The sequence below is a fragment of the Pleurodeles waltl genome, chromosome 8, assembly GCF_031143425.1.
Source record: "Pleurodeles waltl isolate 20211129_DDA chromosome 8, aPleWal1.hap1.20221129, whole genome shotgun sequence".
Taxonomy (NCBI): Eukaryota; Metazoa; Chordata; class Amphibia; order Caudata; family Salamandridae; genus Pleurodeles; species Pleurodeles waltl.
This window is the reverse complement of record NC_090447.1, coordinates 526,578,414-526,599,557: the sequence shown is the minus strand read 5'-3', so window position 1 is coordinate 526,599,557 and position 21,144 is coordinate 526,578,414. Positions and strand designations below refer to the sequence as shown.

Here is a 21,144-nt window from a genome sequence, read left to right as displayed (position 1 = left end):
ATGTGACTTTTCCGCTGGCCCAGCGGAAATGTTAAAATAGGGAGCCACAAATACCGCCAGCACTGGCGGTATTGTGGTGCCCGCGGCTTCGGCGGTCTTTTTGTAAGACCGCCAAAGTCGCAATGAGGGCCTATATTTTCAACCATTCCAGGAGAGGGAGATCATGTGATCCCCAACCAAGACCAGAGATTAGATCTCATCAAAGCAGCACATGAGGGTGTTGCTTCTGCTCACGCAGGGGTTGTGGCTACAATATCTCTATTACAAAAACACTTTTGGTAGCCAGGTCTTTACAAACATACCAAGCAATATGTCCTTCGGTGTGACATTTGCCAACAAATTAAAGGGTCCACCATGAAACGCCCATCGCAGACATCCCTCCAAATTTCCAACAAATCACTACAATGTATGTCCCTGGACCATTGTGGTCCCTCACAGCCTGATGGTGCATACAAATACATCTTAGTCGCTGTTGATTCTAGTTCTAGATTCCTGTGGGTATAGCCACGATGGATGGCTGACACTCAAACTGTTCTTAAAGATTTGCAAGTCAGATGCCTGGTCTGCAGCCTGCTGCCGCAAACACTCCAGAGTAGGCATTTTTTCTGTGCCTCACAGAATGCTTCCTTGGTGAGTCCCCCTTCCTGCTGCCACTGAGTCAGTTCAGAAACCTCCCCTATTTCAGCCACCTGTTCCCCTGTAGGTTCTGTGGCATCCCCCTCAGGTTCAGCCTCCTCTTGGACCGTGGGCACTTCTGGGGCGGGTTTCCAGTGCCCCCTGCCCTTCCTCCTTATGGCAGACACCTGGGCCACTCTTTCAGGCTCCAGGGTCTCCTGATCAACCTGACGGGCTGCCATCGACCGGGTGGACACACACACCCACCCAGGCAAACCCAACATGTCCAAGTGAGACCTGTGTTCCACCTCCTTCCAAGGGGAACCCTCCAGGCTATTGCCAAGCAGACAATTTATAGGCATGGTTGAACTCACAGCTACTCTCAAGGCACCTGAGACCCCCTCCCCATTGAAAGGAAACCTGCGCCACTCTGCACAGGTGCTCAGAGTTGTCTGCCACAAGTACCTGGTGAAGTACATGTGGCTCTACCTGCTCTTCAGACACCAGGTGACTTCTCACAGTAGTCACACTGGCTCCTGTGACTCTCAGAGCCTCTAACCTCTGTAAATTGATAGTCATCTATTGCCTGTACTTCTTAGTGATCTCAGGCACAAGGGTCCACTGGACCATTTCACTGTCCCCTAGTGAGACAAGGGTCATCTCAGCTGGCTCCCACCCACCTGGAACCAACTGATCTCCAAGAGCTACACTGGCCAAACCCTGTGACTGAGCACCAGTGGCTGCCGGTGTCCACTTGGGACATTTGGGATCCCCCCTCATATGACCTACCTGGTCACATGCATAACACTTATGGGGACCCCTCTCTGCAGGTTTCCCTGTAGAGATCCGTTGCTTCTTTTCAATGGGGGGCTGGGCATCCTTACCCTGGGGACTAGGTTGGGGCCCTTTGAGAGCTCCCCCTGTTTACCCTTAACCCCCACGTCTTCTGATGGGGACCCTGACCATCCTTGGCCTGGTCTCCCCCTTACCTCTTTTGGACCCTGGTGCTCTCCCAACAGTCTGCCTCCTGCGCAGGCTTCCTGGGATCAGTCAGCTTGTTGTCAATCAGGTGCTTGCTCTTCTCTGGAAAACAAAGACTGTACAAGTGCTTCCAAGCAATTAAATTGTAAAACTCCTCATAAGTTGTTACCTTACTTCCCCTCACCCAACCATCCAGTGATCTGCAAAAACAGTCTACACACTCTAACCAAGTTTGGGATTCCTTCTTCTTATAGGACCTAAACATTTCCTCATACTGCTCAGGAGTAAAACCAGGGCCCTTATTTATACCTTTTGGGGAAAAACTGCACTAAAACAGTTTTGCACCAAAAAGTTTAGCACCTGCTTGGACCATGTCTGTACACAGCCAGGCACCATATTTATGGAATGGTGCAAGCCGGTGCAAAGGGTAGGCTAGTATAAAAAACAAATGACGTTAGTCGGGTGGGGCTGGCGGTATGGAAGAAGGGGGTTTTGCACCCAAAAATGATGTTAGGCAGGTTAGAGTAAAAAAAATGACTCCAACCAGCCTAGAGTAATTTTCTGACACAAAACCATCCATACCACATGACTCCTGTCTTAGAAAAGACAGGAGTCATGCCCACCACCCCAATAGCCAGCACAGGGGACCCTGTGCCATGTATGCGGGCCATTTCAGGGCCCCCAATGGCACTTTGAAAAATAAAATTAAATACTTACCTGTACTTACCTAGGATGGGGTCCCCCATTGTCCGCTGTCCCTCTGGAGTGGGTGAGGGTGTCCCTGGGTCCTGGGGAGGGCACCTTTGGGCTTATTCAATGGTGTTTCGCCATGGACATAGGCCCACAGGTCCCCTAATGCCTGCCCTGACCCAGGTGTTGAAAAAATAGGACAAAGCAAGCTCTGCACCATTTTTTGACCCCTCCTCCCTCCCGTGCACCATTTTTGCACGGGAGTATAAATATGGCATTCAGGCAATAGATGTTTTTGCATGGGAACGCCCACCTTGCATCTCACCTTGCATCCTGCCTCCTTGGCTGTCACTCACCTTTGTGTAAATGAGGAAACAAGCCGGTGCATGGAGTCAGGGATCACGGCGTTGCTGGATCCTGATGCGGCGTCCGTTCCGGTGCAGTGGAGCGAAGGAGCAGAGGCGTCACGAAAAGGCGTCAGGTCCTCTCATACCTCTCAAGCAGAAATATATCACAAAGTCCAGTCTTTGTCTCCTTTCACAGGCAGAAGCAGCAACTGCAGGCTAGCCCAACAAAGCATTGTCACAGGCAGGGGCAGCACCTCTCCTTCAGCTCTTCAGCTCTTCTCCTGGAAGAGGTTCCTCTTGAATCCTGGATGTGATCTTGAAGTAATCCACAGTCTGGGATTTTGGGTCCAATACTTATACCCCTTAAAAGTCTCTGTTGTTTACAGGAGCCTGCCTTGCCAAGGCCTGGCCCAAGACTCATACCAGGGGGTTCAAAACTGTATTGTGGGCAGGCATAGGCCATGCAGGTGTAAGTGAGCACCCCGCCCTCCACTCTAGCCCAGATGGCTCATCAGGATATGCAGGCTACACCCCATCTCCCTTTGTGTCACTGTCTAGAGGAGATGCACAAACGTCCCAACTGTCAGTCTGATCCAGACAGGGAATCCCCAAACAAGTAGAGTCACAGAATGGTTAAAGCAAGAAAATGCCTACTTTCTAAAAGGGGCATTTTCAAACTAGCAATCTTAAGACCAACTTCACTAAAAGATGTATTTTTAAATTGTGAGTTCAGAGACCTCAAACTCCACATTTCTATCTGCTCTCAAAAGGAAACTGCACTCTAAGAATATTTAAAGGCAGCCTCAATGTAAACATCGCAACAGTAAAAAAACGAATTTGGCAGTATTTCACTGTAAGGACATAAAAAACACATCAGTACATGTCCCACCTTTAACATACACTGCACCCTGCCCGTGTAACTACCTAGGGCCTATGTTAGGAGTGTCTTACATGTGCAAAAAGGGAAGGTTTGGGCCTGGCAAGGTCGAATTGGAAGTTTAAAACTGCACACACAGACACTGCAGTGGCAGGTCTGAGCCATGATTACAGGACTACTCATGTACGTGGCACAATCAGTGCTGCAGGCCCACTAGTAGCATTTGATTTACAGGCCTCTGCACTTTACTAGGGACTTACTAGTAAATCAAATTTGCCAATTATGGAAAAGCCAATTACACATACAATTTCACATAGGGAGCACTTGCACTTTAGCACTGATCAGCAGTGTTAAAGTGCCAGAGTGACAAAAACAGCAAAAACAGAGTCCATCTCACAGCTGCAAAGCAGAGGCAAAAAGTTAGGGGAGACCACGCCAAGGATGCCAGGTCTAACATGTGGCTTAAAAACAATTACTTAATGTATCCATGGCACTATCTGCGGATGTTGTTGACATTGCTTGCCTTTCTGCTTTGGATTGGTTTTGCTATTGTTTTCTTTCTCTTGATAAACAGTCATTATCTTCCTGACCTTTCTGCTGTTGAGACGGTGGATGAGGTTTTAGCACCTTACTTGTCTTCCCATGAGGTCCGAAGAGACTTGTCCCTTCTGAACATTTCAGCAGTTTTGATTCCAGATGGGATTGTGTGGGATAAAGTACCATTTGACATATATGGTCCTATTGAGGACATTCAAATTCCATATGTGTTTAAAATTTCAGTGACTGATGTTATTACACCTGGCATGGTTTCCGATGACTGGGATGTTAAAATAGTTGATTCCATGCTTTCTGAGTTTAAATATTATACTGTATTTGAAAGGGTAGATATGTAAATGAACACAGCGAATTATGGTGAAATGTTCTGTTATCACCATTACAGACATTACTTCCTGCACCAAGCTAGTACTCTAAGATTAGTTTATAGTTACACAAAATGGGAGAATTATTCAACTCCACTTGTGGGGAGTTTCTAAAACGTACGGAGATAAGTTTGCATATTTTACTGGGCATGACACTAGAAATGCTGAATTGTACAATTTCAAATTGCCACCTTCTAAGAAGAGGAAAATACTGCTGACCGATACACCGACTCCTTTATTTCCCAGCTAGATGTTGAAGGATATGAGTATTGGAAAAACACTGTTGATTAGAAGAGAATATGGGGAACAAAAGATTGGCAGATAAAGGGTAGGGGAGCTTTGTTAAGAGCATGCATTATTCCTCTACAAAAGTTTTAAATGACACCTTCCAACAAACATCCTGTTTGGGGTTAGGAAATGTAAAAGACATGAATACTCACAGTATCCCCACACCAGCTAAATTTCACAAACATTTCTAAATGTCACTGAAGAACAACTCACTGCTTGGCTTCAGAATGGTACCCTTAGTTCCTCACCTTCATGCCCCAGCAGTGGTTAGTGTGGCTATCTGGACGCAAATGGGTTTGAGGCATGTTTTGGTAATTTCTTAGAGCAAGTCAGCAAGTCCCACACTTTGTCTTGGCTCAACATTCAGGTATCGTCACTACATACAGTGTGGGTAAACTGTGCCAACAATGGTTACGTTCCTCCACTTTCACAGCTGTCAAAGAACACCTTAGTCTCCTGTCTGTGGTAGTCAATCTACAAGATTGCCTGTGAGGACCCAGGAAGCTACACTCAAAACTCTCCCAAATGGACGCTGCTGCATGTTTAAGGCAGACTGATAAGGAAAACATGGAAAAGGCTTTATCTGTTGTCGATAATGGCATGAACACTTTGTCCACCAGAACTCACACCTTAAATAATATTTTGTCATCTGCGATTGATATTATTCAGAATAATGTATCCTTTTTACAACATGGACAACGTCAGCTGTGTTCCATCATGCAGTTAAGTTGGACACTGCAGATTCTCAAAAGTGGCAGCGTGCCTTAGAAGCACGTTAACGGTACTTAATTGTTTGCCGCTTTCAATTTGTCCAGACAACAACAGATAATGGCTAACACAGAAGCTAGTCACATCAAGCTTAACACTGAGAAGCTGTAAAAGTTGCCTTTTACTGTGGCAGAAATCCCCTCGCCAGTATAGCAAATCCATGGAGTAATAAATCTGACCATTTGCACCTTTTGATTCATGAAATGTTGAAAGCATTTTGCAGTAGGCAGGTTTGTGGGGTTAGGAGACAGTCACATACACGAAGTGTGGGAGTTGCCTTTCGATTACAAGTGCCTGAATGGTCGAACAGAGTTCTTTCCTAGCAGAAGCGAATGTTAGACTACTGTTAGTCATTCTATGATCTGTAAGCAGGTGTCCTTGCATGGCCTTTGCTGAGGTCACAAATTTGGCATGCTATCTGAAGGATACTCCTGTCTCTTTGGTTCGTCCAGTTTTTCAGGTGCTTTCTAATGGGAGTTATGTGGTCCTGAACAATCAAAGCTGCTGTGGAATGAAGCCTAGAATCGCTTATGTGATTCCAGTTGCTCAGTCACTTGTTGCAGCCATGTTTTATTCCCCCCCCCGCACAGGAGATTAAAGTGGCACACTTGTGGCCCCACATTGCTAAAATTTTGAGAAGCTGAGCAGACTCAAGGCGCTAATGTTCCAAAAACTTGTGGCTTTGACATCAGCCAAGGAGACCTACGATCTCCAGGTCTCAAGATCATCAGCAGAGATACAGTCCCTATTAAGTACCAACTTCCCCAAACATTTTGGAGAATTGGTGACCAGAATCTTTAATGCATTGAATACAGCCTGATTGTGCACTTTTTTAAGTCTATCAGTTCTGGATTTGTCAGCACCTTCCAGACCGTGTTTGGAGTCATACCTTCAGCCATACATTCATTCTTTTCGACTGGCAGAGTTCTGTTGCTGCTATTTTTAACATCCGGTGGCTGTCCCATCTCAGCAAAGCAGAAGGATGGAGCTACCATCAACCCAGCTGTGTCATGATCGCATGATGTAGTATTTTGGAGCTTACTTGATTGAGGAGCTGGAGCTAGATTGGTCATTGACACTCCGACCAGTCCTAACATGTGTGGAGACATTTTTCCATTGCACGTGGTGCCTTTTTGAGTAGGCACCTGTAAGGTTTTTTTCCCGTGCAGCCTGTGCCTCCTGCGGAAAAGGATCTGCTAATGTTCTTGGTGAGGGTTAATTCACGGACCTGTCCCTTGAAACGGAGGTTGATTTGTAAGGCATCCTATGAGTCACCGCTTGTGGATCTACAGGCTCCAACGACATCTAGCACAATGGATAATGCTACCTTCGCAGCTCTCTCTGCACCTGCAGCTTCTGCACACTTCTGCTCGGTGGATCCTTCTGCCAATACATTCGTCAACTTGTCGCCTTCCGCCCCGAATACAGTATGTTATATGAGAGCCCTTACGACAGGTTGACTAAATTATGCAGCAACAATAGGCAAAATATGTGGCATAATGCTGCACAATTTATGATAGTATTACTTCATGATTTTGTCAATTTTACATATGCTAGCACTGTTTGGGCAAAGGTTTCTCCTCATTAGCACTGGTTTAACACTCAAATACATCAATAAGCAACAGAAAGGTGCCCAGTCAATCTTTGAGATGGGCCTTCCACTGCACGTCAACATGTGTTGCTGCTTTTTAGTAACTTTTGATCTGTTTTAACTAGAAACATTTTTTTGTTAAAATCTGCAGATTATGCAGAAGATGATGGATTATGCGACAAATGCGTCAAATCCATAATCATGCAGAAAGTGCAGCAGTTGCAAAATTACATAATTCCTGTGACCCTGGCTAAAAGATATAGGCTGCCACAAAATTATTGTTTATGAGACAACAATTCCTTTGAAAAAACCTTTTCGTAATAAGTAGACACAATGTACCAAGTGCAAACATTCTTATGAGTTCATTTTCATGCTTTTCAAAGCTCAACACCATTAGATCAGCTCTCAAAAAGAATACATCTTGTCACCATGAAGCTATAAGTGACTCCCTAAACTATAGCCTGTACTTGCTTCCAAGCAGCCTTTACTTTTGGTGATTAACCAATTGCACACATTTGCATTTTATTCGGGTAGGAGGGACCCTGGTGAGAAGGCCTGTTTCTTCTTTAGCTATCTAACCATGGATGGCGTCAAAGAGATGGACCAGGGAGGAGGGTGCTATGTAGAGGCTATTTTTTTTGTTTAAAAATGGACACACATCTTCTGCAGGGAGATGCCCAGAGGAAGGTGGGAAGAGATGTGGGCTCTTTTTTGTTTTTAATGGCCATCACTACATTTAGTCCAGCAGGTACAGTGGAACAGTGGCAATGCTACGAGGGGCCACTGCATCCCAGTTATGGTTGTGTTACTAGCAAAAAGGTGGATGGGCACCCCTTTTCCTTGCTGGCATTAGGGCTCAGGTCACACCTTCTCTGCAGGGATCAGATCCCACGCAACAGGGGGGCGATATGCGTATTTTTTCCTTTTTGTTTTTTACAAAATGGGCCAGACAGCCTGCTTTGGGCTTCATGCCTTGGAGTGATGGCCCAGTGGGGTGGGGAGATGAGTAGGGATCATTTGTGCTGAAAGTCCAGTGGCATGGAGACCCTGGGGTATGAGGTGCCAAACCCCAATTAATGTTGTTTTACTGTCCGTCCTTGCTTAAGTTAGGGACCAATGCATCATTACTGTGCCAGTGTTGCTTTGGGCAATGGCACACGAGAGGGGGAAATTTAAGCAGAGGAGACAACTCAGCTTAGCATCAGAGAGATGGCAGAAAGGGGAATGGGGCAAGGTGGAGGCCTGTGTTTTCAACAAAAGGCAGATGTGTCTGCCCACTTCACAAAGTAATTACTCTCATTGGTGAAGCTGGTACAATGGCACTTGTGTCCAAAAGTGTGAGATGACCACTGCATCACAATTATAAATGCCTTGGAGGCTCATTTTCCTTGCTGACATTAGGGATAAGTGCACTCTTGCTGTGAAGTGCCGCATAAGGTGTGGAAGCTCATTTTATCCTGAAAGGGACAGAGATTCTGTTTCAAGATTGAAGTGATGACCATGCATCTGGGGAAAGGATGAAAGAAGCTGAGGACATAGCCTGCTGCTCAGGACTGCAGCTATCACTACTGCAGAAGGTGCAGTTGCATTGGGTCCCAGGAATGTGAGGGGCTCACAACACCCCAATTATAGTGTTATTTGGTCAATATCTGCTTTTGCTTGATGGATTTGCTCTTTTATAGCGTGGATTATGAGATACAGTAACAATGGATTTCACTTTATTTTATTGTCACTCCAGAGCCCTCGGAACCAAGGCAGCATAAGGAAAGAAACCAGATGTGGAGGGAAGTCTAGAAGTTTCTCCCACTTCAAAGCTGGCACCAGGTATAAATATTGGACCCTCAGACCAACTCTTCTGATCACCTCTGTACCTGTGAAAGACTCAGAAGAAGGACTGCTCTGCTGCCATGGTGTTGGAAGGACTGCCTTGCTGCCCTGCTGCTTGAGGAAGGAAGACTGGACCTGTTACTTGATCCAGAACCACCGGAGTCACTCCAAGGGCTAGCTGATAGGCCTCCTGTTCTGAGATACAGGGAGATAACAAGCTCCAGAGACTTGCCCTGCATCTATCAAGCTTCTCAGACACAGCAGGACCTGCCCGTGCCTCGCTGCTAGAGTGAGTCCTGCTCCCCAAGAGGTGCACCCCAGGCCCAAACCTCTTATCTGGTATCTGAGTGTACTCCTGGCACAACTGTGGGGTTGCTCAGAACTGACACAGCGTGATGGAACTCAATGCAGCGCAATGCAGGATTTCACAGCGCAACATCTCACAGCTCCTTATCAGCAGCCTCATTGAAATGGGTGCAGTGCAAAACATCTCGATGTGGAAGCTCACATTGCTGCACCTCGCAGCTCATGAACGGCAGCCTCATTGGAACTGACAGAGCAAAATGCATCTTGAAGTAAGACCTTCCATCGCTGTACCTCGTAGCTGCTGATCGCTGGCCTCATCAGAACCGATGCAGCATGACAGATCTCACTGCAGGACCTTGCATCACAGAATCTTGGAGCTCCTGATTGGTGACCTCATCGGACCTGACACAGCATGATGCAACTCAACACTGTACCTTGCTACTTCTGCTCGGTGGCCCCATCAGAACTGACATAACTCGATGCATCACGACACAAGACCTCGCAACTCAGTCCAAGAAAACCAGGTACATTGACTCCCAGGCTGAACTTGGTCCTATACCCAGCCCATGCTCCATCGTGCTCAGTTTGAACTTGCAACTGTCCTGTCTGGTGTGACCAGATACACCCTTCTGGGGCTTTTGCTTTTTTTGGCACTACTTCTACCTAAGGCTTTGAAATTGAATATCTCTGGTTCTAATGATTAGATTTTTGTTGTTTTTATATCATTTTATTTATTAAATTGTACTGTTCTAGATGGGTGTGGAATTTCTCCTGTGTTTTGTTTTCACTTTATTACTGTTTGAGTGTTGCATAAATACTTTACACATTGTACCTAAGTTTAGCCTGACTGCTTTTGTAGCAAGCTACTATAGGGTTAAGAGCAGGTTCATTTAGGGACTTTTGTAGTTCACCCTGACAGGGATTGTGGTTGATGCTTCAGAAGGGTTAAAACCCCCCTCAACCAATAACCCAATGTCTCACAGGTAGCTATATAGAATAAGGAGGCGTGCATACAATTTACCTTTTTTGCCGCCCAAGTTAACCCTCTTGTCTTTTTAACTTCAACTCGATAGCTGACTTTTTTCTGTGGCTCTTCAACAAAGTCATAATCCCAGGTCAGGGTGTACTGCCCAGGTATTGATACTGATACTTGTAGGTTTGTTGGTTGTGGCAGCTGTTTGATACCTGAAAGACATTACAAAGTTTGTTTTAAACAAAATGCTGTACTGCAACCACATGGCGATCAGTAATTCAAATTATGTGGCTTGAACAATAAAGGTACATATGTGGTACAAATAGTGTAAGTACAGGATAACAATGTAAACAACAAACTTTATAGTGAGACAATGTTTGCTCTTTCCGAAACCCCTCCCATTTGAGCAAGGACTCCCACCCAACAGCGACTCCCAATAGCCCCAACTCGCCTTTGCTCATAAATACAAGGGAGACATGTTTGTGGGATAACAATTGGCTACCTTATATTAACAAACAGGAAAGAATGACATGGTGCATCAACATCACATACATTGGTCATCGTGAAATGCCCATGCATCCCCCTTTTAAGTATAATATCTTCCATCTGGCCGTAATTCTGTTCATGGCTGTTCCAGCACAGCCTTCTTCCATGATGGCCTTCGAGGTCTGCTACACAGCGTTTGACAGCTACTTGACTTCCCCCCCTTGCTACCTTTAGGTGGTCCCTACGACCTCCCCGGCCACAAGTGCTGTGGCTGCCAGCTTCTGATGGCTTGAGGCCTCTTTCACCTGCTCTCCTTGTCCCTGTCATGAGGCATCCCAAGGACCATGTTAGAGCAGGCCTCTTTTCGGCTTTTGTGCTTCAGGCCAAACTGAGTTTTTCTCTGCCCTAGCGCAAGGAAGGTAATGGTCCGCCTGGCCACTCTTTGAACTGTGAAATATAAGAATATTCAGTGTTCAGTGGCCAACTCGGACATCTGGTTCTCAGTGGCATTACACCTGGTGCATCAATAGAAACTAGGCCTCAGTCCCATTGGAACTGCGGCAATCACTGGAACGAGTCCTATTGAATGTGCGAATGCCATGGCCTTGGCTAAAGGACTGGTAGGAGAAGGCATTGCACTTCAAATTTAATTCGTAAAGTGCATCTTCTTGGTGACTGATGTCTGGGCTCAGGACTCACAGAAGTGGCAGCGGTAGGTGGTGATCTTTGAAAGTGGTGGAGCACAATACTTGCCCAGTGTGTGAGCTTCTTCTGGAAGTGCTCAATTTGACCCAATGTTTTAGAATAAATGTGCTAGAATGTCCACATATGTCAATAGAGACCACCAGTGTCCCAGAGGCAGCATTTGATCATGGGTTCCCCCTTATTTCAAGAAGCATTTTTCATGGGTGCCCCCTTATTCCAATAATTATTTACAATGTGCCCATGCTAGGAGATTAGCATTGACGTCATCCATATACCATGCGTGACCCATACATCAAAAATTACCTCTGGTATGTCTTAACCTTAATTTTGTTATAGTGGTCTGCATCATATGTCCCCATATATAACAAGGTTGTCCTCCCTTAAGCCAAAGATTACCTCCAATATCACACCATTTTGCCATGAATGTCCCATATACAAAGAAGTATCTCCAGTATGCCAGTGTCTGCATTTTACCACACATGCTCTCTCTTATGTCAATAATTACCTCCAAATTGCCAGCGCATGCACGTTGACATTGATGCCTCCATTAGAGAATAACCTCCAATAAGACACAGAAAGCAATAGACTGGAAAATGTAGCATACTATCTCCCTCTGACTGTCGCCCTCTCTCTCTCTCTCTCTCTCGCACACACGCCCACTCTCACATTTTCACTCATTGTTTCACTTAATATCTCACACACTCATATATTGCCTCGCTCACATGTTCTCACACTCGCTCACATGGCCTCGCACTGCCTCGTTCACTGTCCCACTCATAAACTAACTCACTCACCTGTCTCTCACTCTTCCTCTCCCTCTGACTTTATTATCCTCACTCTCACTCTCTCTTCCACTCTTACTCCCTCAAACCTCACTCAAACGCACACTCATTCTCCCCCTCAACCCCTCGCACGCAACATTTAACAGCATTTTTCCCTTGCACTCAGCTGCCCATTTCAGCTTCTCAGTTTCTCTCCCCAGCAGGTACATTAATCATTGGAGTTACCTTGGAAATTTTATTGTTGACTTTTAACTGTTGGATATACAAGGAACTCTGGAGTGCTTTTAAAACTGTTGCACTACTACAAAACTGGCTCCCAATAACAAAAGAATCCCCGACCCATCCAGCCTCCCAGGGAAACGCTGATGCCCGGCATGGCCGATCCGGCCTTGCTTGTTGGAGGATGTGGGCTGGATGTTGATTTGTCAGAGATTCAACATAAATGTCAACCTGTAGTGGGGCTAGTTTATGAGACAGGTATTTACAGAATTAGGCCCAGAGGCCACGCTGGCTGCATTTGCAGCTGAGTTCACTGTGTTTATCACCTCCTTTTATCTTGTGCAATAAGACGTACCCCTATTCATCTTTTGGGTGTCATCTGCACCTAATCTAATGAAGGTGTTTTACTGCAATAAAGTTTTATGTTAAATCTCATAGTTGGGTACAGGAGCCTCCTCTCGCCGGCGTCCTGTGTTCTTGAGCCACTGTGGGTTTTTTAGAGCATGTGAAGACATGGCAAACTCCATTTTCAAGGGAGTGGGGTCAGATATTGCTCCTTGTTAGCAGTCCAGTTCACAAATCACAAGGAAGGCCCACTCATTAGCCAGTATCATGCCCAACATATCGAATATTTTATGGGATGGGCAGTAGACAGAATATTGTTGTTGTTTTGCAAGTTCCATTCATAAGTCATGTAGGCTATACGTATTGATAATAATATATTTGAGAGTGGACTTGTGAGTTGGTCTAGCTGATTGGGCCTGTTGAGCTCAGGATTCCAAATCACATTAGAATTGCCATTCCTAACACTCCTGTGGTATCTGTGTGCCTGTTGGAAATATGTTGTTTCATTAACCTTAAGTGCATACACAATTATCAGGGATATCTCCATCCAATCCAATAATCCATATCTGGTAGAAATAGGGTCTTTGGTTGGCAGTCAGGTTACCCCCTGTTCAAGCAATGACACTCACCCTAGTCAGGGCAAAGGAGAAACACAACTGGTTAACCCCCACTCACCCCCTTATGTAGCTTGGTATGAGCAGAAGGCTTAACCCTGGAGCAATGTGTAAAGTTTTTGTACCAACACACAGAGTAATACAGTGAAAACACTACAAAATGGACACCACACCAGTTTAGAAAAATAGGTAATATTTATCTAAATCAGACAAAACCAAAATAACAAAAATCCAACGTACACAAGTCAGGAAATGAATTTTCAAAAGAACAGAGTCTTACTCCATAGAAAACAATGGAAACGTTGATTTTACACAAAGTACCTGGTTAGCGTCAAAAATAAAGCCGCACGGGCGAGCGTGTGCTTTGGAAAAATCACAGATGGGTTGATTACTTACTCGCAAGTGAAGTCGTGCGTAGTTTCTTCATCTGTCGGGTAGGCGATACTTCTTTTTTCTCTCTTGCAAGTGAGCGATGCGTCGATTTCTGGACAGGGCACCACGGATCCGCGTAGGTTAACAATGACTTTTGACGCCCAGGGACAATGCATGAGAAATCCAGTCGCACTGTGTTAGAAAACCACGTTGCATGGGAATTGGCGGATGTTGCGTCGTTTCTCTAGCCACGATTCGTTGATCTCCCAGCCGTGATGCAGGTGGAGTGTAGATTCTTGCTGCGAAGCAGGTGGCGCGTTGGTTATCAGCCACATTGCAGATGGAGCATCGAACTTTCCCCGCACAGCATTCTGTGTGTGGATTTCAGCTCTTGTTCTGCCAACTTCACCTTTCAAGCACCCAGGGACTGGAGAGGGCACCACTTAGTACGGCAGGGGTCTCAGCAGAGAGTCCAGGTGCTGGCAGAAGAAGTCTTAGATGGCCTTCAGACTTCAAAACAGGAGGAAAGCTCAGTTAAAACCCTTGGGGATTCTTCTCATGCAGGAATGCACAACAAAGTCAGGTCTGTGTCCCCTTTCACAGGCAGAGCAGCAACTGCTGGATAACCCAACAAAGCACAGTCACAGGCAGGGGCAGCACTTCTCCTCAACTCTTCAGCTCTTCTCCTTGGCAGAGGTTCCTCTTGGCTCCAGATGTGATTTAAAGTCTGGGGTTTTGGGTCCACTACTAATGCCCCTTTCTGCCTTTGAAGTAGGCAAACTTCAAAGGAAAGCCTCTGTTGTTCACAAGATCCTACCTTGCCCAGGCCAGGCCCCAGACAGGTTGGAGACTGCATTGTGTGAGGGAATCTGAACATTAAGCTATGAGATAGATAGGCCTTGTACAGTGAAAACCAAATTTGGCAGTATTTCACTGTTAGGACATGTGAAACACATCAGTACATGTCTCACCTTTAACAGACACTGCACCCTGCCCATTGGGCTACCTAGGGCCTACCTTAGGGGTGCCTTGCATGTATAAAAAGGGAAGGTTTAGGCCTGGCAAGTGGATATACTTGCCAGGTTACATTGGCAGTTTAAACCTGCACACACAGACACTGCAGTGGCAGGTCTGAGACATGTTTACAGGGCTACTCATGAAGGTGGCACAACCAGTGCTGCAGGCCCACTAGTAGGATTTGATTTACAGGCCCTGGGCACCTCTAGGAAACTTTTCTAGGGACTTACTAGTAAATCAAATATGCCAATCATGGAAAAGTCAATTACACGTACCCTTTACACAGGAGCACTTGCACTTTGACACTGGTCAGCAGTGGTAAAGTGCCCAGAGTACCAAAAACAGCAAAAATTGAGTCCAGCACACAGTCAAAACATGGGAAGCAGAGGTGAAAACGATATGGGAGACCACGCCAAGGATGTTAGGTCTAACACATGTCCCCCCCAGCTGAAAGTGGGGAGAACTACCCAACCTGATGGGAGTTCTCATCACTAAGGTGGAAGAATCTGGAAATACCATCAGCATTGGCATGTTCTGCTCCAGGGCGGTGTTCCACCGTAAAGTCCATCCCATGTAGGGAAATTGACCACCTCAACAGTTTTGGATTTTCACTCCTCATCTGCATTAACCATCTGAGGGGCCTGTGGTCAGTCTGAATCCGGAAGTGAGATCCAAACAAGTAGGGTCTTACCCTCTTCAGCACCCAGACAACAGCAAAAGCTTCACGCACAATTGCACTCCACCTACGTTCCCGGGGAAGAAACCTCCTAGTAATGAAGGCTACAGGCTGGTCTAGTCCCTCTTCATTTAGCTGTGACAACACTGCTCCCACACCATGCTGTAGAGCATCAGTCTGCACGACAAATTATTTGGAGAAGTCAGGTGCCATAAGCACGGATGCCGTGCACATGGCTGCCTTCAGGGCATCAAAAGCTGTCTGCAAGACCCAGTCCAGATCACATTTCTGGGCTGCTTTTTGGCGGTTAACTCAGTCAATGGAGCAATAATAGTGCCATACCCCTTGACCAGCTTCCTATAGTATCCTGTGAGACCTAAAAAGGCTCTCACCTCAGTCTGGGTCTTGTGAGGCTCCCAAGCCAGAATGGTATCAATCTTTGACTGTAGGGGTGCCACCTGGCCTCTCCTCACCTGGTGTCCCAAGTACACCACAGACCCTGCCCTATTTGGCACTTCCTAGCCATAATAGTGAGGCCTGCCTTCTGCAGGGCCTCTAACACTTTGTAGAGATGTTGCAAGTGTTCCTCCCAAGTGGTGCTGAGCAAATCAATGCTATCCAGGTAGGCTGCACTAAAATTATCCAGTACAGCCAACACCTGGCTAACCAACCTCTGAAAGGTGGCAGAGGCATTCTTCATCCCAAAGGGCATCACCCTAAATTGGTAGTGCCCATCTGGGGTGGAAAGTGCAGCCCTCTCCTTAGCCCTCTCAGTCAGAGCAATCTGCCAATATCCGTAGGTCAAGTCAAAAGTACTTAGATATTGGAGAGCCCCTAACCGGTCAATGAGCTCATCAGCTTGGGAGATGGGGTGCCCGTCAGTCTTAATGACTGTATTGAGTCCCTGGTCATCCACACAGAACCTGAGTTCTTGAGTGGCACCAGGAGCAGCAGTCTTTGGGACCAAGACCACAGGGCTAGCCAAAGGGCTACTGGAGAACTCAATTACCCCAAGGGCTAACATTTTGGATACCTCATCCTTTATGTTGGCCCTAACCTTGTGAGTCACTCTGGAAACCTTATGTTTAACAGGAGACTGTCCCCGGTGTCCACATCATGTGTACATAGATGAGTGACCACTGGGATCAAGGAAAAGAGAGAAGCAAACTGCCCCAACACTTGGCCAAAGTGCCTGTGTTGCTCTGGGGTCAGCGAGGGGGAGAGGTATACACCCTCCACTGAACCATCTTTCTCTTTCGCAGACAGGAAGTCAGGAAGAGGCTCACTCTCTTCCTCCACCCCATCATCTGTTGCCAAGAACATTGTGACCTCTGTCATCTCAAAATGAGGTTTGAGGAGGTTCACATGCAGGACCCTCAAAGAGTTCCTGGGAGTCTGCAAGTTCACCAGATAGGTGACATCACTCTTGCGCTCCACTACCTCAAATGGCCCACTCCACTTATCTTGGAGAGCCCTAGGTTCCACTGGGGCCATTACCCAAACTTTTTGACCAGGCTGGAACTCAACCAGAGTGGCATTCTGGTCGTACCACCACTTCATATCTTCCTGGCTTGCTTCCAGGTTCTCTTGGGTGAGCTTCCTGAAGCAGGCTGTCGGGTCTCTAGAAGCCAGCATGTAACTGAATACATCCTGGGGGGGCTTACTGGAGGCTTTCCCCAAGTCTTCCCTAACTAGACTCAAAGGTCCCCTGACAGGGTGCCATACAGTAGCTCAAAAGGGCTAAACCCAAGACCCTTTAGAGGCACCTCCCTGTAGGCAAACAGAAGGAATGGCAAGAGGACGTCCCACTGATGCCTCAAGGGCTCTGACAGGCCCATGATCATGCCTTTCAAGGTGCAGTTGAATCTCTCAACCAGACCATTACTTTGGGGGTGGTAAGGAGTGGTGAACTTATATGTCACCCCACACTCCTTTCACAGAGACTTCAGATATGTTGATATGAAGTTGGTACCCCTATCAGATACCACCTCCTTGAGGAACCCCAGGCAGGTAAAAAACCCCCATCAAAGCACATCCCACCACAGGGAAGTTGATTGACCTCAAAGGAATGGCTTTTGGGTACCAGGTGGCAAGGTCCACCAAGTCCAGGATGAACCTGTGGCACATGGCTGTCTTGGGATCCAGAGGCCACACAATGTCAATACCAACCATTTCAAAGGGGGTGCTGACAACTGGGAAACGTTGGAGGGGACCCTACTCTTCCCACTTGCCTGACAAGTTTGGCAAGACCTACAGTGTGCATCTGGGTGCCTGCAATTTTTGGGGCCAGTAGAAGTGAGTGACAAGCCTTCAAAGGTCTTGTACTGCCTCACATATCCAGCTAAAGGCACATTATGAGCCAGGCCCAGTAGGAAGGCTCTGAAGCACTGGGGTACCACCATCACATGGGCTTACCCAGGCTCAGCAAACTTAGCCTCGCTATATAAGAGGCCGTCCTCCCAGAAAATCAACTGTGGTCCAGGCTCCTTGTCAGATGGCTGGTCTGCAGCCTGCTGCCGCAAACCCTCCAGAGTAGGGCATGTCTTCTGTGCCTCACAGAATGCTTCCTTGGTGGGTCCCCCGTCCTGCTGCCACTGAGTCAGCTCAAGGACCTCCCCCAGTTTAGCCACTTGTTCCCCTGTAGGCTCCAGGGCATGCCCCTCAGGTTCAGCCTCCTCCTGGACCGTGGGAACTTCTGGAGCGGGTTTCCAGCACCCCTTACCCTTCCTCCTTCTGGCAGACACCTGGGCCTCTCTTACAGGCTCCAGGGTCTCCTAATCACCCTGATGGGCTGCCATGACCAGGTGAACACACACACCCACCCAGGCAGACCCAACAGCTACAAGTGAGACCTGTGTTACACATCCTTCCAACGGGAGTCCTCCAGGTCATTGCCAAGCAGATAATCTACAGGTATGGTTGGAGTCACAGCTACTCTCAAGGCACCTGAGACTCTCCTGTGCAAAAGGGAACCTGCACCACTCTGCACAGGTGCTCTGAGTTGTCTACCGCAACTACTTGGTGAAGTACATGGGGATCTATCTGCTCTTCAGACACCAGGTGTACTTTTCACAGTAGTCACACTGGCTCCTGTGTCTCTCAGAGCTTCCACCTTCTGTTCACTGATGGTCACCCACTGCCTGTACTTCTTAGTGTTTTCAGGCACAAGGGTTCTCTGGACCATCTCACTGTCCCCTTGTTAGACAAAGTAATCTATAACTGGCTCCCACCCACCTGGAACAAACTCCTCCCCAAGCGTTACACTGGCCAAACCCTGTGACTGAGAACTAGTGGGTGCCTGTGTCCACTTGCGACATTTGGGGTCCCCCCTCACATGACCCACCTGGTCACATGCATAACATTTGCGGGAACCCCCCTCTGCAGGTTTCCCCTTAGAAAACAAAGGCTTCTTTTCAACTGGGAGCTGGGAATCCTTACCCTGTGAACTAGGTTGGGGGCCTTTAGAGACCTCCCCCTGTTTACCCTTACCCCCCTTATTCTTCTGAGAGGGACCCTGCCCATCTTTAGAGTGGTCTCCCCCATACCTCCTCTGGACCCAGGTGCTCTCCCAATGGTCCGCTTCCTGTGCAAGCTTCCTGGCATCAATCAGCTTGCTGTCAATCAGGTGCTGGTGCAGCTCTGAAAAACAAAGACTGTAGAAATGCTCCCAAGCATTCAAATTGTACAGCCCCTCAAAAGTTGTTACCTTACTGCCCTTCACCCAACCATCCAGTGACCTGCAAAAAGAGTCAACAAATTCCAACCATGTTTGGGATTCCTTCTTTTTGTAGGGCCTAAACTTGTCCTTGTACTGCTCAGGGGGAGACCATATTTTGTGAGTAGGGCATCCTTCATGACAGAGTGATCAGTATAGGGAAAGATGCGGAAGACATTGTGACGCAAAGGGTTAATTAGCGTGAGCAGTGTAGATAAGTGTAATGCCTGTTGAAACCCCCATCACAGAAGGAGACCCGTTTGAGCTGGAAATGATAGAACAGGATGATGTAGATGATGTAGTGATGTGGAGCCTATGGCAGAGGCAGGGAAAAAAGAGGGTGCCACAAGATTGGGCCTTAATGGAAATAGAACGCATAACTGATGATCGGCCGGTCACTTTAAAAACATGGGTCCCTTACTAGGTTGGACAAGAGAAGGAGGGGTTGGCAATAAAGTAGGCAGAGCGCAGGAGTTTGCCATCGTGAAGTGGAAATGGTATATGCAGCAGAGGGCAAAACCGGGACCAGCAGGAGTGTCGAAGTTACAAGAAGATAAGCTAGGGGCAGTGGACTTGCAGGCAATGGCCCCTGCGCCAGAGCCCTCTAAAATGGAATCCTCACCATTTAAGAAAGCCCCGCCTTTTGAACAACTCACCGAAGAAGAACAGCAAAATGCATGGTTCACAGATGGTACCGCCCGGTATTATCAAGGAAAAAGACAATGGCAAACAGTTGCATTCCAGCCTGCTACAGAAACGATGTTGCTGCGAGGAGGGGATAATGAATCAAGCCAGCTTGCAGAACTGCAGGGGGTAGCAGCAGTGATCGAACAAGCCCCCATCGGAGAGAAAACATTTGTGTACACTGACAGTCGGGCCACTTACCAAGGACTAGTAAGCTGGGCCCCGACATGGCGCAAGGATGGATAGAAAATTAAAGGCACCCCCATTTCGGGAGGCAAGCAGCTATGGGAAGAGATGTGGGAGAAAGGGCAAAACTGTCAAATCTATGTGGGACATGTGGATGCCAATTGCCCATCGGATACCTCACTTGCATCTCTATTCAACAACACCGCAGATCAAATGGCCAAAACGCGAACGGTGGTCATCAAGGAGGAAGCTGAAGCCGCTTTAGCAAACATGGCCCATGCAACATCCGGACATCCAGGAGAGAATGACACTTATGCATGGGCACAGCAACGACAAATTCCAGCCATTAAAGAACAAGTGCAAAAAGCAGTAAAGGAGTACCCCACATGCAACCAGTTTAGACAAATGCCCTTGCAAAAGAAGCCTAGCGGCCATATCAGAAGAGGAACTGCAGCTACTACAGTGTGGCAATTGGACTATATGGGGCCGCTACCAAAAGAAGGAGGAAAAAGCTACGTATTGACCATGGTGGACACCTACTCTGGCCTTATGTTGGGTATGCCCTGTAAGTCTGCAGACCAAAAGTCCACTTTGCGAGGGCTAAACTACCTGATAAAACATTATGGGGCACCTGATGAGATCCAAACAGATAGGGGCAAACACTTTTCAGGGAAAACAGTGCCGGGCTGGGCGCAGGAACAGGGAATTCGGTGGATTGTGCACCTTAGTTATTATCCACAAGCTGTAGGCATGATTGAGAGATATAACGGATTGTTGAAAGAACAGCTAAAAAAGTTATCAGCACATGATAGACTTGCACAAGTGATTTGTGAACAAGCGTACACCCCCCACATTGAAGAAAGATCTGCCCCCCCGATAACACCCAGAGAGGTGAGGGAGGATTTCGAAGCACAGGAAGGAAAGTATGGGTGAACCATCCAGGGAAAAAGCCAGAGGCAGGAGAGCTATTGAGTCAAGGGGTGGGGAGTACGTATATTATACTTTTAAAGAACTCAAATGTACCTGTATTTGTACTTGCAGTGAGACTTACCCCACGGTCGTAAATGATGACATCTGCATCGATGACGTGGTTCATGATTATAACCGGAAAAAGACTATGAGTCCGACCGAATAAAGTCCTTCATGTCACTTGTGCACCT

At 47.1% G+C, this 21,144-nt stretch overlaps 1 protein-coding gene across 4 annotated transcripts in view; it reads right to left on the bottom strand.

The window, feature by feature from the left end:
• Positions 1–21,144, bottom strand: part of LOC138250108 (interleukin-5 receptor subunit alpha-like) — a 403,009-nt gene that overhangs the window by 294,110 nt on the left and 87,755 nt on the right. For all 4 annotated transcript variants that reach the window (XR_011194888.1, XM_069204551.1, XM_069204550.1 and 1 more), the window contains exon 3: positions 10,232–10,395. Coding sequence is in view for 3 of the 4 variants with exons in the window: in XM_069204551.1 (XP_069060652.1) it covers positions 10,232–10,395 (164 nt within the window). In the remaining variant the exon portion in view is untranslated. The remainder of the gene's footprint in view (positions 1–10,231; positions 10,396–21,144) is intronic.